The 16,555-nt window shown below is 38.7% G+C and overlaps 1 protein-coding gene across 1 annotated transcript; it reads right to left on the bottom strand.

The window, feature by feature from the left end:
* Nucleotides 1-1,154: 1,154 nt before the first annotated feature.
* Nucleotides 1,155-12,370, bottom strand: lyn (LYN proto-oncogene, Src family tyrosine kinase; the record flags this gene model as incomplete). Its single annotated transcript, XM_079243945.1, has 12 exons — nucleotides 1,155-1,357; nucleotides 2,961-3,092; nucleotides 4,494-4,647; nucleotides 6,365-6,441; nucleotides 6,686-6,868; nucleotides 8,927-9,079; nucleotides 10,045-10,194; nucleotides 10,317-10,420; nucleotides 10,545-10,643; nucleotides 10,779-10,884; nucleotides 11,761-11,803; nucleotides 12,239-12,370. The coding sequence occupies 12 exons, from the start codon at nucleotides 12,368-12,370 to the stop codon at nucleotides 1,155-1,157; spliced, it is 1,536 nt and encodes a 511-aa protein (XP_079100071.1).
* Nucleotides 12,371-16,555: the final 4,185 nt, after the last annotated feature.

Genomic DNA, 16,555 nt, shown 5'->3' with positions numbered 1-16,555 from the left:
CCGCAAGTAGGAAAAGGTCATTTTTACAGCAGCTTTAGTAATTAGATATGAAATGTAGAAGCAATAATCACAACCTTGTCGAGAATTTTGGATAATTTGCTGATGTGGAATTGTTTGATATGTAAAAACAGTGTAAAAAAAAAAAAAAAAAGGTTCATTTGTATGTACAAATGCATTCAGAGAGGAACACACTCATTTACATGTCAAGAAATGTGTAAGCATTATTACTAGATGGTTACCGACTTTATATCCTCTCCTTCCTTTGCAAATACTTCATATCATGTCTGTTTGTTCAGTCACTCCAACAAACAATGAAATAAAAAAACAATTTTCTTTCAAGCCTCTTCACCAAACTCATAGTGTCAAAATAGGGTACAGTGCTGCTGGTGCCTGCCATTGCGCTACGCCGGTACTCCTCGGATGGGGTTTCCACAACTAGTCCGTCTGCACTTAGCTTTCTCATTTAGATGTATCTAAAAAGGGGGGTTGAAGGTATCTTTTTATATAGTGTGTCTGTCTGTGTGTTTCTTTAATGTCTGATTTTAAACTGTAAAGCGCTTTGAGTTACATATTTTATGTTGGAAAAGTGCTTCATAAATAAAGTTTGATTGATTGATTGAAAATATAACGGTGAAATTTAAGTTTTAAATATTTTTTCTTTGTAGGTAAAATGCTCGTCTTATAACAGTTTAGTATTCAAACACACACACACACATATATATATATATATATATATATATACATATATATATATATATATATATATATGTATATATATATATATATATATATACATATATATATATATATATATATATATGTATATATATATACATATACACATATATATATACACATATATATATATGTATATATATATACATATACACATATATATATACACATATATATACATATATATATACACATATATATACATATATATATATATATATATATATATATATATATATATATATATATATATATATAATGTGTGTGTACGCACATAATATACAGAACTGTTTATAACAGTTTTTTTTCTATATTTCAACATTATCAAGGTGGCTCCTTAGGGGTCACAAGCTGTTTTAAAAATAAAGCAGAAAGCAATGTGAAATGTATTTCTGTAATAAGTCTCTGGCTTAGCCTCTTCAGGGTTGTTGCTGGTATTGTCCCTCTGTGGCGGTGTAAAAGTCACCCAGGACGCTCTGCAGGTAGTCAAATGTGGGTCTGTCCTCAGGTCGATTTTTCCAGCAGGACATCATGATGTCGTACAGTTCAGGGGGGCAGTTTTCAGGCTGGGGCATCCTGTAGCCACGCTGCACTGAGGAGATCACCTCTCCTTTGGTCATACCTGGAGAGGATAATTAGAGCCTGTTAGAGAAAGTGAGCCAGATTAACCAGCAGAGGGCAGTAAATGCCAACTGAGCACCTGATCACGTCACATCAGCTCAGGACATCATTTCACTAAAATAAAAGTATCAGAGCTGTAAAATCTTGAACAAAACTGGACCAAACCAGCATATGGTGGGCTGTAAACTGCAATGTAGATTAACAATGACAATGATAAAGACAAACATTCATGAACTAGAACCAGCTATGATTGAAATAATAGCATATGTGAATGCCCATTCATTGAACTATGCTGAATGATTGAAATGAAATGACCTAAGCATAAGAAATTGAAAAAATAAATGCTCAACTGACATTTTTTTCTAATTGGTCCTCATTAGGAATTGGACCTATAAACTCCCGTATTGAAGCACACTGGCTTAACCCACTACACCACTAACACTCTTAGTCAGCTGTAGGAAAAAAGGGTTTTTCTTTACTTCCAGCAGGGTGTAATTAGTGGAATTACACAAACATGTGCAAGGTTCAACTAAAGTCCAGTAAAGATGTGACAGACTTTGTTCAATTTGAAAAACCTTTTTAATGTGTTTAAGATTTATTAGTCTTGAAATGTTGCAGGGAACATTGTTGGAACAAATCCTTCATATTTAACTGGGACATTTGCAAATAAATTCCTTTGCTCCTTAAAGTGTGCCTCTGAGACCAACAGTTCACATTGAGCAGCCTGCAGAAGTGCATGTCATTGCACAAGCAACAGCCGACAAACAACAATGGCACTATATGTTAAATGCTTCATTTGAACCAGTGCCTTGTATGTGTGTCTGTGTCCCAGTGCACAAAATGGACCAGTCGCTGAGCTGGTTTCTGTTTCGTCCAATCACTGGAGAGGATTCGCAAATTTGACAAAAACCTGAATAACTTGAAAAATTTAAAAGTTACGAAGACCAAAAGTCATAGCACATATCTCCCGAATGAGCTGAAAAGTTTGATATTTGAATGGTTGAAGTGAGGCATAAGGTGTAGGAGGAGTAGCTTGCCAAACATTTTGCAGGAAAGACAAGGGGGACGGGAACTTTAAGAAATGGACACTGCAAACTGGTGCAGAGCCCCGAAACCCTGTTGAACCAGTTTTCAGCTCATTATGCAAAAACTGACCAATCGCAGAGCTAATTCTTGCAACGTCCAATGCACAGTGGGTTTGAAAGACTTTTATCCAATCACAAGGCTGAATTAATTTTTTACAAAATGATAAATAAATCAAAAACTACAAAGATTTGAAACGACAAAAGTTGTAGCACACATTTCCAAAAGGAGCTGAGGGGTTTGAGATGCAAACGACTGACATGACCTGAACGGCACAGGAGTAGCGCGGCAAAGTTTGGCGGGATAATAATAAAAATGGCCGAACAGGATCTCAATAATGTGAATGCCCCCATGGGCATTCACATTAATTAGTTCATGCCAAGAATTTGAAGCTGAAAACGTTTTGTGCACTCCTGAAGGGTAAATATACTTTTCATGGTACTGTAGAGGAAAACCTTGCACTGAAATTCCAACTCTTACTCAACAAAATCACACAAACTATAAAATAAACACGTTTTTACCTGGATAAGGGATTTTCCCGTAGGTGATGATCTCGTAAAGCAAGATGCCAAAGGACCACATGTCAGATTTGATGGTGAAGCTGCCGTAGTTAATGGCCTCTGGAGCCGTCCACTTGATGGGGAATTTGGCTCCTGATAAGAGACAGATAATACATCCTGTTGTTGTAACCTGCAAATGGTACTGATGGTACACTCTGTTAAAAAAAAACAAAAAAACCCAAAACATTCTCCTTCACATGGAAAACATCTGTGCTTTGTGTGGAGGAAGATTTCCATTCTAATAATGGCCTCACATTTATTTTTGTCTTCCCATTTCTTTAGTTTCAGTGAGTCCTGGTTCCAGATCAGTGATCAGACAATTCATGCTTTTTCTATTCTTTAGTGCAAGTCATGGTCATGAGGGGGGGCATTTACCAGACAAAAAGCATGGTACACTCTGGACAGGTCGCCATTGCAACACAGAGTTACAAGCAACCACTTATGCTCACAGGGAGAATTTGAAGTGACCCATTAACCCAATATGCCTTTGAATAACGGGAGAAAACCAGAGTACCACGAGAACATTTGAGGCCACTGTTTGTACCCCTCCCCAGCCAAAGCTCAAACCAGTGACTTTGCTGTGAGACCACTGTGCCAACCACCACACCACCGTAGCACGATAGGTTTAACAAAAAAAAAGCAGACAAAAAAAAAAAAATCTCTGCTTTGGAAAGAGTGTCATTTCATTTTATTTAGATGCCATTTCTGTCTTTTTCCTTCTATCTGATTTATCGTAAAAGACGTGACTGATGGATTTCTGCTGAAGAGCATCCCTGACGAAAAGATGAGGCATTCATGCATTGTCAAGTTCTCCTTTTTCTAGACTGGTGGGACTTTTTTTGTGACCGCTGTGGTCACTTCTGCGATCAAGGCTCATGATGCTCAACTGCTTAGTTTAGATGGAAGCCTAATTAAAGGAAGATTCTTTGAAAGTTTCTTCACTTTTCTTTCCAGTAAGTAGATAGGATTTAAATAATGGCTTAAATGTCAAGTTGTGGGATGTGATGGAAGCGCAAAGCTCTCTGAACAACACTATGATGTATAATTGTGAGTTATTTTAATAAAACGGATATATCCACAAAGCTAACATGTTTCATGCAAAATAAAAATCTTAATAAAATTCAGGGGAAAAAGGGAAGATTTCATGAAAAAAAGGACATTCACCACTAGTGCAGCGAAGAACAGATGTCATTGAGAACTAAAGGAAGTAGTGTTTGTCTGTGGCTTGAAGCCTGACAAGGAATTGGTTACGTTGGTGCTAACACACATGAACTAGTCCAAAAGTGCAGCTTGAGAAGAAAATGGAGCAAAAATATTCATCTTGTCATCATGAACAATGATCTTATCCAAACTGTCAAAGAGGGATTTATTTTGTTTTATGTGTCACACAGGAAGACAACAATGTGGCTCATTTATGATGGGAAAATTATTACGCAATAAAAAGGAAACACACTCATATTCCCATACACACACACACACACACAGCTCATTTACCCTCTCTCGCAGAGTACTCGTCGTCCTCTATGACTCTTGCCAAACCAAAATCAGCTATCTTGCACAGCAGACTCTCAGACACGAGGACATTAGCAGCCCTCAGGTCTCGGTGAATATAATTCTTCTTCTCTATGTATGCCATCCCTTCTGCAATCTGAAACAGAACAAGAAGACACGTCAAGAGAGGAAACCTTAAATGTTCCCCGTATAAACATAATCATTACACTCAGACCTTAAATGTTACAGAGAATAGCAGCTTCCAGGAACATGTGCATAAAGTAAAAATGTCCATTTGATTCAGTTGCAGCAGTGACACCACAAGGAAGCAGAAATTGAAAGATGCCAACCTTTTTCATTACCTGTTTTGAAAAAGGAAATGTGCAGGCAACATGATGGGAACCTCTAACCACATACTTTTTCACATTTAAGCATTAAACTTCAAACATCAAACATTGAATATTGTGTGCCTCATCATGACCAAACATGACAGACAGAAAAGCAGAAAAGTGAGAAGTTGTAGTGCAGCATTGAGTTGGATGTAAATTGAAGTTAGATCTTGCAGTGAGGTAAGGCTGCTGTCCACCTCATCCTACGTCATCTGGAGGATGTCACCCTGCTTGTAGGACGATCTCCAGTTGCATCAACAACAAATGTCAAAGAAAGCATTGACAGGCATTTAGAAATGAGGATATTTGGTAGCAACAAGGTGATTCCCAAAAGAAAGAAGCAGGGCAAGTGGGGGATAAAATCATCAGGCTTAAAACACACATAACCCACAGCAGATATGGATTCTACATCTTCATTTCTATATTCTACAGCCATTTGGCAGAGGCTGTCATCCAAAGCACATTTGATAATTGAACAAATCAAATCAAAGATACTTTATTTATCCTCGAGGGGAAATTCCAGGTTCAAGCCAGCTTGTCCAAGGTTAGACATACAGACATTTACATTTGACAAGTTTCATTCATTCATTCATTTTCCGAACCGCTTATTCCAATTCAGGGTCGCGGGGAAGCTGGAGCCTATCCCAGCTGGCTTTGGGCGACAGGCAGGGTACACCCTGGACAGCTCGCCAGTCCGTCGCAGGGCCACACACAGAGAGACGAACAACCACACTCACGCTCACACTCACTCCTAGGGGCAATTTAGAGTGACCAATTAACCTATCATGCATGTCTTTGGATGGTGGGAGGAAGCCGGAGTACCCGGAGAGAACCCACGCATACACGGGGAGAACATGCAAACTCCACACAGAAAGGCCACTGACCAAACCAGTGTGAGGCCACAGTGCTAACCACTGCGCCACCGTGCAGCCATTTGACAAGTTTACAGAACAAAACTGATATCTAGGCCCTGCAGCCAGTTTTTTTTTTTTTTTTACCAGAGCTGCCAATATCGTACTTAACCTGATAAGCATGTCTTGTGGGTGGGAGGCAGTCGGAGTAGCTGGATAGAACTCATGCATACACAGGGAGAACATGCAAACTCAGAAAGCCCCCCCCCCCCCCCTACAGCAACCTTCTTGCTGTGAGGCCACAGTGCTGACCATCATACCACCATGCTAAATCTTTCAGTTAGTTACTGCACTCAACACATGTTTTTAAGTGGCTCAAGGCCGTTTTTTCTCTGCTCATTTTACAATACTATCATTGCATGGACCACATATGGCAGCTGGTAGATTTACTCATTTTATAACTTGTGTTACATGTGTTGAGGACCAACAGTTTTACACATGTTGGTGTGAAACTGCACTAGATCTGACAGAAATGTTTTACCTTTAGTGATTTCATGTCTGTGAGGAAAGCGATCAAAGAAAAGAAATATATATATTAAAAAAAAAAAAAAGAACACAAAAGCAAAACATTCACCTGTGCTGAGAAATCAATGAGCTTGGGTAACCGAAGTTTGCATCCATCATCGCTCTTTAAAAAGTCCAGAAGGCTCCCTGAACACAGAATTGGAGACAGCATCAGTGTCTGCATGTGAATTTGTGTGTAGGGGTGTGTTTTATGTTCACTAGTGTATGTATCCCAGTTAACTGTTATTTAAACCTGGAATGTATGTTTTTGTGTTTTTGGGAAACAAATGGCTGATTGAATGAAGGATACTGACTTTGCATCTCATCTGTTAACTGCTGCATCAATCTAAATGTTTGCAGTAAGTGTTCCATTGATGAAAGACGTGGTTACCATTTGCCATAAATTCTGTGATGATGTAGATTGGTTCGGTCTTGGTGATGACAGCGTAGAGCCGCACGAGCCTGTTGTGCTGCAGCGTCTTCATTACGTTGGCTTCCTCCATGAAGGCTTCGACCGTCATTGTGCCAGGCTTCAGCGTCTTTACTGCCACTTTGGTTGCGTTGTTGTAGTAAGCTGAGGGTGCAGACAGCATGTGGAATAGAGAAAAATGACTAAACATTGCTTTAGCATTTCTTTTATTTGTTCTTTTGTGCTGCCATGATGCAGTACAACACTCCTTTTTTCTGACCTCAAATAAAAATGCAACTTGTGAAAGGCTAATAACAGGAAGTGACTCTATTGCTTGGGGTTAAGCGAGAACAGAGGGGGAAAAAAATGCAACAGAGGGCAACATGTGCATGACTACAAAGACTAAAAATATAGGCTTGCTCACTGCAACCACGACCTAGTTTCCATTGTGGGGCTTGGTTTTAAAAACTAATACTCTGTGATAAAGTTTAAAACCAAAGCCAAGACATACACTGAGGGGAGCTATGTGGGATGTTACCAAACATTCGACACAGCATAACATAACCCAACCATCAAAAGAGGTTAAAGGGCATAAAAGCAAGATGTCCAACAGGATTCAAAGACAAACTTCACTGACAAACTTTAACTCCTGTTTCAAAAGTAAGATTAAGAAACTAATTCATACAAACGTTTGCTGTGAAGTTCTCATTGGATCCTAATTTTTGAGACTTGAGTTCAGATCGATTTGAAGTTTGACAAAGAAAGTAGAAGAAGCCAACAAAAACAAAGAACAAAGTTTTGGACCCAGACTGATCTTTAAAGGGGCTCTAATATGATATTTCTAGTTTTCTGAGCTCTACAGTGTTACAGCGTTGAATACTCACCAGACATGAGCGGTGCTGTTTTTTTTAATCACCTAAACGCATGTTTGAGTTTTCCAGCACTCTCTACATTCGGTTTCCATGGCAACGGAAGCGACTGGTTTTAGAGAGTTTTTTCTGCTTCGAAAATCTAGTGACTTGCCTGGGGAGGGAGTCAGTGATTGGTCATCTTCTCTAGATTGTGCACATTCACAAGAAGAAAGCCACACCCATCTTCACTGCTCAGTATAACTACTCCGGGCAGCTGACCAATCAGATGCAGCCTGCAGGCAGAACATAGGGCGGGGCCTTCTCTGTTCGCTTGTTTCTGGAAGAGGCTAATCTGAGAGGATCAATACAAAATCAATAAAAGGGGTTTCTGAAACGTGCTTATTTCTTGACCTTCTGGACTTGCATATTAAAAATAAATTAGACTAAAATGTGCATAATAGAGCCACTTTAAGAAAGCATTGAAATGTTTTGCCACATCAAACATAGAAAGAAACCCTCAAGTGCAACTGTGTTCTGCAATTATTTTGTGGTTGTATATCTGATCTGCTTAATTAACCTCCAACATAGAACCAGTAGCCTTACTTCCCCTGTTGAATTCACAGAGAGAAACAAAAACAACAACAAAAAAAACCAAACTCAAATCTTTTTACTTCACCTACAATTAACACTTCCCTTATGTTTTGAAGAACTGCAGCTGCTTCTGTTGTTCCATGTCAAAAATATAAAGTTTGCTAATAAACTCTAAATATACTCATGTATAAGCCAGTTCATCATCTCTCCTCAACACCCTTGAGGTGCTCTTGAGAATGAGAATGAGAATAAGAGGGCTGGCTTCTTTTGAGAAAACGTTGGTGCAAAAAGAAGTAAGACACCTCATCACCTCATCCTCAGCAAGAGTAGGAAGTCCGTTTTGTTTTGTTAACAGGGAAATGGAACTTCCCCGGACAACTTCCTTCTCTGAAAAGTTGGTAAATAGGCAGTGCCAAGGCTGGCAAACGGAGGTGTACCACCGTGGGACCCTGAGCAAGACCTTTTGCCCCCAATTGCTCCCTAGGTACTGGAATCTTGCCTGGGAGCCCATTACTCCAAGCGTAACAAGGATGGCTTACGTAAAGAGAAGAAATAATTTTTTGTAAAGAATGAGAGGAAGGATTTAAAAGAGACACACACCACTCAACATCTAATTGCTACATTAAAAAGGGGTTATTGGTTAGAAAGGCATGTTTTGCCGTGTTGCAATGTTAGAAAATATTTCAGTTTTGCCAGCTTCCTCAGGTAAAAGAAACTGCATTTAATAACGGACTAAATCTGGTGTTTTAGCTTTATGTACTCGGTTTCCATCTTCACTCACCCATCCAGACTTCCCCAAACTGTCCTGCTCCCAGTTTCTTCACCATTTTAATAGAGTCTTTGGAAATTTCCCAAGCATCTTTGTCCCATGGCTTCTGAGCTTTGGGCTTCACACACGGACGGTCCAGTTTACGACACAGGCCATCTGCTTTGCCTAAATGTACAATAAAACAAACATCCTTACTTTGTTATTTAATAACCTCTGTTATACAATACAAAGTCCTACATATATAGTAAATATCAAGTTTACAACTAAAGCAGAGGCAGAAATTATTATCACTGTGCATTTTCATGAATTTAATAACTCTTCCATCCATCTATCCATCCATCCATTTTCTGCCGCTGGGTAGCAGCCTTAGCAGGGAAGCCCATACTTCCCTCTCCCCTGCCACATTTGCCAACTCTGTGGGGGGGGGGGGGGGCAAGGCGTTCCTAGGCCTGTCAAGTGATATAATCCCTCTTCCCGCAGGGAAGTGCCCGGAACACTTTACAAAAAAGGTGTCCAGGAGGCATCCTAACCAGATGCCCCAGCCATCTCAACTGGCTTCTCTCGATGCGTAGAGCAGCGGCTCTACTCTGAGCCCCTCCCGGATGACCAAGCACCTCACCTTATCTCGTGAAATCTCTAAGGGAGAGCCTGGCCTCCCTGCGGAGGGAACTCGTTATAGTTACCTGTATACGAGATGTCTTCTTTTGGTCAGCCAGAACAAAGCAAAATAAATTCAGCCAGAAGCTGGCTAATCACAAAAAAGCTAACTGAGCTGTCTCCAGTATTGAAATTAATCTTAAGTTTATTCTTGTCCTGTTAGTTGCTTGTAGGTTTTAAGTTTTTCTTTGCTTTTTTAGCTTCATCAGCTGTGGACTTGTTGTGTCTTTGTTGGTGTGACTTGGATCCATAAACAAAACAGTGTGGCTAAGGTGCAGAGTAGGAACCCGGAGCTGTGAACAGTGTTATCTCAGCTTCAGGGCAGTTTCACTGACAGGAATGTGCTGAAAAAGATTTTGTGTACTTTAAAGCAAGTCAGAAGCACATATTTTCTCTAGTGTGTTTTCAGCTTCTTAGCCTGTTGCAGAGTGAACTTTGGTCATAATACTGTCAGGTTTTAGAGCCATACTCACTGTGGTAGTGTTTGATCATGCTGCTAATATTCTCAAATGAAATTTTGGGAGAAATGTAGCATCCACCGTTATCCAGCATCCTGATCTTATAATGTTTCACAGAATCCATCCCTTGGGCATCCACATCTCTGATTGACAACGAGTAGCTGCCTGAGGAAAAATCACAATAAAAAAGGAGACTGATGATCTCATACGGTTAAATTAGGCACATCTGAATTGCTCAGTCATGTTAAATGAGGACACTGTGAATGTATCTGTCAGAACTTCTGTACCTTTAGTTGTTTCACTTTCCCTGATTAGATAAGAGCCTGGTTTGTTTGCAGGTGCCAGCAGCTGCCGCTCTGCATCCTTCCTTGTTAAATCTTTGAAAAACCACCTGCAATGGATTGGAAGTGCTTTTCAATATAACATTTGACTTACATGAATGCACAACTAGTTACTGTTATTAAATGGTATATTTGGAATAAGATATAGTCATTTATTAGGATGAAACTACGCACTCCTCTGTTTCCATGGTGTCAACTTGGGCAACATAATTGGATGGGATGAATCCCTCTTTGTTGGTAACCAAAGACTTTGCTTTCCACCAGTCTCCATGTCTGTGAACAGAAAATGACATTTCAGGACATTGTTTTGTGACTTCATCACTGTTTGTGTTGACAGCGGTGTCAACACCTTTTGTATGACCCATTTCCTGAACTTCTATCAGTCTTCCATGAATATCAGTCACTTACTCTTCCAAGATTGTCATCTTTTCACCCTTCTTGAATCCTAAGTCATCAGGATGTGCAGCTTCGTAAGGGTAAAGGCTGACCACTATTTTACCAACCCCATTTTGCTCTAAGGAAGAAAACACAAAAAACATGGGGAGAGAAAATAAATATGTATAAATAACATAATAAATTCATTGCTAAGTTGTTGTCAATGAGGCCTTATTATGAAGGAAAAAAAAAAACACAGTGGTTACAGGTTTCTAAAGCCAGTTTGCAACAGAGGATGTGATTTTGGGTTGTTTATTGCGTAATAACTGATCACTACGTTACTTTCACATGTCTTTCTGTGACGTAACCCAAGCTGTTTAAGACATGGCTGTAGATGGGAGTATCAGGAAGGAGTGATCAGAACCAAAAGGAAATGTTAGCATTTGAGAATAAAATAGCCAAGCAGACTTTTTTTTTTTTCCAATTTGGTTTGCAGTTACACGAGCTGTGTGTGGTAGTGTGAGGTTTCAGGTTACGTATTGAATGTCGTTTGTTAAAATAATACCTTTCTTTGGAGAATATTGATAATATTATATCCGCTTTTATGTTTGCAAAGCAGTAAAGATGGTTTCAAGACAGTCACACAGAGGACAAGAGGGCTGGATTGCCCCACTTCTCATTAATTTGGCTGCTATAATAAAGTAATAAAGATATAACTTAGAAGCCGTCAGCTATTGCAAGGTCATCCTGTGACAACTGGTGCTTACTTCATGACATAGCTTTTTTTCCTCTCAATAAGGTATGCACTGAATAATGCTGTCATATTATTTTATAAATATACATCTTCCAGGTTTTAGTACTGAACAGTTGTAGCTGTGTATCTGATTACTGTAATTCAGGCTAAATAGCCTTAGGCTGCCATGAATCTCGGCTACTGCTTTATAATGTGGTGCTTTTAATGGATGAAGAGAGTCAAGAACAGTCAAATTTACATGAGAACAAAAAAGTTCAATACCCTCCATCTTCTGGAACACCTGACCAGGTAACAGGGAGTTATTCTGCAAAAGCAAACAAAATAGAAGTTATGGCATGTTTATTCATTCCATTATTGTGACACGCTCTCCATACTTAGTCCAATCCTTTTCTTGTTGACACACATCATCAATTGAGAAAGGGAAGTTTGGTTCTTAGGAAATAAAACTTTCTTGTACATCTGTAGGAAAGATTGCGTAAAAACTTCCCGTAAGAACTGAGTTTTTAAACTTCTCCGAAAATAAACGTATAAAAATCCAAGGCTAAAACTAGCAGGAAACATTTTAACAACTGCTCTTATGGTTATGAGTTTCTTTCAACTTCATCTTGTCACATGTTCATTTTTGTCCATTCAAGCAATGAAAATCATGACATAAGTTTTATTCTGACTTTTCAGTATGGGCTAAATATCAATGACATGAAATTTGGATTTTGTTTAGCCCAGCTGTCTGACTACTTACTATGTTGTGTTTTGTATTGGAGGTGGGGTCTCTGACATAGTGCGTTTGCTCGGTACGTACAGGCTGCTGGGTGATTTTTCTTTCCACATCACTGCTCAGACCTTGGTTCAGTGTGGACTTCATGCAGCCCATCTTGCCTGCAGGAGGAAGTGAGAAATAGGAAGAGTCAAGTTGACAGTTGCACATGAACAGCTGCTGAAGCAAAAAGTTTTAGGCACCTGTGAGTTATTTAAAAATAACACAGACAAACCGGCGACATATTCATTTCTCTACATGTACTGATACTGTCTCCAGTAGAAACCAAGACGGAAATACGGACACGCGAAGTGTAATAAAAGCTTAGCTGCTATTATCATAGTAAAGAAATATGTTGAATATACTTTGCTCTCAGATTTATTGTAGGTTATGTTGTATAAATCAGCTTGCAACTACTTGGAAAGGGTCACCTGATTTAAATTATCATTGATCACGGACAGAGCAGCACAAGCATGATACAACTAGTTCTGTATGCCTTCAGGTATGCCACATCGTACTGAAAAAAAAAGGGTTTGGACTGTTTTTAAGTGTTTTAAAAAAAATCCATTCTGTTTAAATCAAGACACTCCTTACAGTAAATGTGAAAGGTTCTTGGCTTAGCTCCTTAGCTTAGCTTAGTCTCTATGTTTTCTAGGTGTAGAAAAGGGGTGTTATTAGTCAAATGAGCCATTTGTATACATAAACAACAGAGAATAACTGATGAATGAGCAGAAAATTTGGTCCAAAAGTAGTTATTATTTCAACATAAAGCCTGCTCAATAAAGAGAGATTGTATGCTTGGGATGTGCTCTAACACAGGGGTGTCCAAAAGTCCCTGAGGGCCACAGTCCTGCAGGTTTTCTGCTCTAACACACCTGACTCGAATGAAATGGATCTAGGATTCAAGTTCTGCACAATGACTCATTAATTGGAGTCATGTGTGTTGGAGCAGAGATATATACCAAACACTTGCAGGATTGTGGCCCTTAAGGACCGGAGCTGGACACCCCTGCTAACAGGTGAAGTCATATGAATGCAAGGTATGATGCAAAAACTACATTCTGACAGTGTGAGTGGTTTTTTGGTTGTTTTACTTTCTTACTGGCTTTTTATTGCCTCAGTACTGCTGGTTTCCTGTTTTTATTTTATTTTTTTCCCTTGTGTATTCTGTTTGGCTCTCTGTTTCCTGTTCATCAGCACATCTGGTTTGATTTATTTATTTGCTTCACCTGTCCCTCATTAGTTCACCTGTATATCCATACCCTGGTTTGCTTTTCACTTTGCCAGGTCATCATCATGTTACTGTCTTGTTTCCTATGTGTCAGGGTCATGGCATCCCTTTTTTTTCCTGCATGAATCTAACTTTATGCTAAACACACAAAGACAAACTCTTTCAGCTGATCAGTCCTCTAAACCAGGAATCTCCTACTCTGGTCTTCAAAGCCCACGGTCATGTAATCTTTTGATGTTTCCCTGATTTTGTAGTAGGAATGTAACACCAGCAGGAGAGTGGTCATGGAGGACTAGGGTCAGGGATCATCATTTTAAACATTACATTTCAACAAAAACCTACAAAAGATTTACAAACATGTTGGACTTGGAATGAAATGGCCTGCCTCTTCAGTGTGTGAGGTTCCACACTTCATACCATACTCCTGTTTAACATACTTTAATTGACCAAAATGTGGTAAACCATCAGCATATTTTCATGGTAACAGATGTTTTGTAAATTTAGTATATATTACTGCAATTTTAAGAGGCTTAATGTATTTACTCTTGAAAGCTGTTTTTTTCTTGTTTGTTTTAATAATTCTGTCACTTCTGCAACTTTCCCAATGTTTGTCCATTAACACAAGCTATACTAAACATCTGTTTGGTTCTATTAGCTTAAGTAATAAATAAAAAAAAAAAACATTTCTACTGTGTTGTACTGTCAGTGCTGAATCTCCGTATTCTGTCCAGTCTGTAATAAAAATGTTTACGACTACAGTTTTTTGTACTTTAATCTGTCACAGGGCTTTTGATTGCACCGCAGTAAGCAAGAAAACAAAATCCTCAAAATAGACAGTGTTAATTTGACATGTAGCTGAGATATAGATGAACAGGACACAAAGGAACTTTTCCACTTCATGCAGCTGTAAGGCTTCCTTTCAGAAAATTCACAATTAGCTATATCTGCATGCATTTGCATTTGTTTGCAGTGTTTTGTAAATCCAAAATAATAACAGACATGAGGATTTGCACATCCCAGTATCACCATTCATGTAGCAATTTGAAGGAAAAACATTCCCCCCACATGCAGCTTTCTTCAGCGGAGGCCTATTGCACATCATTTCATCAGTGAAAATGATTTCTAAGTTATTCTCTATGTCACTTGTGACTTTGTATGAAGGCAAATTTCTTCATGCCATAGGAAAATGTGAGAAGGACATTCGTGACGTTGCAGACATTACATCTCAAAGGAAGCTCTGTACCATCAGTGTAGGAAATTTGAATAAAAACAGCTAAGATTATATGATCTGTATGTGGCTGGAAAGGGCATGGGTATGACTAGGAAGAATCTGGATGCATTTAAAGATCAAGCCAAGTTCAAACCTGAGATTATCATTGAGTGTGCAAAAAACAGAAGCATGCAGCGCTAAACATTTAGATGGCGCTTCAGATGATCATAAACCGATTAAGTTAGAATACAGTCACAATATCAGTGCTGCTTAGTGCAAATACACCAAGCTGCAGCATGACCAGTCCGACTCACATCACACCGCTAAACTTTCCATGAAACAGACGGAAATTCTTTGCCTCAGCATAAAAAAACAGAAGCTACAGGGAAAGAGGAACGTACACCTCCTTACAGAGCTCACAGTGCTCTTATGGAAACCCGGCATTGTGCTTCAGCTCTGCTGATAATGTCTGCAGAATCACACGAGATAAGAATCCGGAAAAAAAGTGAGTACCTAATAGAAAACTAGCTTATAGCCAGTAGCCTACAGTAAAGTTATATTTATAATCTAAGCCATTTCTTGCATTAGTCACTTCACAAAGACTTTTCAGTCTCTTTGTTTTTTCTATTTGAAATATTTAGATAAGAAAAAAAAAGTAGATACTTTTGTGTGTTTTATTTTGGTCATGTGAACCAACTCAAGAGCCAAAAAAACATTTTAAAAATTTGGGGTTATGAACAACTAATATGGTTCAGTCTTTTGCAAGTAAAACAATATCCATCCAGCCATACATATATATATATATATATATATATATATATATATATATATATAGATATATATATATATATATAGATATATAGATAGATAGATATATCAGGCAAAATGTTCATCAATTTAAGCGAGTTAGAAAATAGAAGGAATGAGAGAAAAGAAAATCCACTTAAAGAAGCTCTGTGAACTGTAGCTTTTAGAGCAGCAGTTTGGATCTGTCACTGCAGACTTGTTTACTGCTGCTGTTCAGCACCTCAGTTACATTTTGGACTGGACAGAGAGCAAAGGGCTGGAAATGGAGGGTAATGGATGAGGAGCCCTCCGTTTGTCGCACAACAAACTTCCTCCTTTAGCTATGAGCTGTGGGAAATACGAGAGGTGAAAAAAGGAAGCAGAGAAAGATAACCGAATGTAAAATTGAAATGCAAATGTGGGCATATCAAGGTTTTGTTTTTTTAAAAAAACCTAAAATAGTTCTTCATAACCTTCAGAGAAAAGACAAATTTATTAGGGCTGAACTTAACTTGACTTTATGATAAACCCTAAAAGAATACAGAAAAGTGATTCACTTTACAAGAGACTATGTAACACAAGAGCGCAGTTAAACTAAAATCCATCTCTTTCCACACATATTGTTTTAACTGATATTCATTCACAGTTCACATGCATCAGTCCTCACCTCTCTAGGTGTGTATCCCTGCTGACAGAAACAGTTAATCCAGTTTGTAGAATTCTTGACTTCCCAAGACTGTCTTCTTTGTGCTTTTCATCAGCGTGCTGACACAGAGACACATCTGACAAGTGGGTCACTCTGTCTGCATGGACGGCTCTCAGAATGAGGAACTTAAGAGGAACTGGTGGGGGATTTTTCTTTTTCTTTCTTACCTGAACTTCCTGGTACAATTGTCTAACCTTTATTTGCATAATCAGCAACAATCTCTCTCTCTCTCTCTCTCTCTCTCACACACACACACACTTTTATGTGCACACAGAGCCACAAGAGACAAATTGTTCGCCAAACAAACTCTGCATTTGTTTGAGTTGACACTTTTAAAAAAAAAAAAAGATCTATAAACTTTTATGGAAC

The sequence above is a fragment of the Telmatherina bonti genome (genome assembly GCF_933228915.1).
Source record: "Telmatherina bonti genome assembly, chromosome: 7".
NCBI lineage: Eukaryota > Metazoa > Chordata > Actinopteri > Atheriniformes > Telmatherinidae > Telmatherina > Telmatherina bonti.
This window is presented reverse-complemented; position numbering and strand designations above follow the sequence as displayed.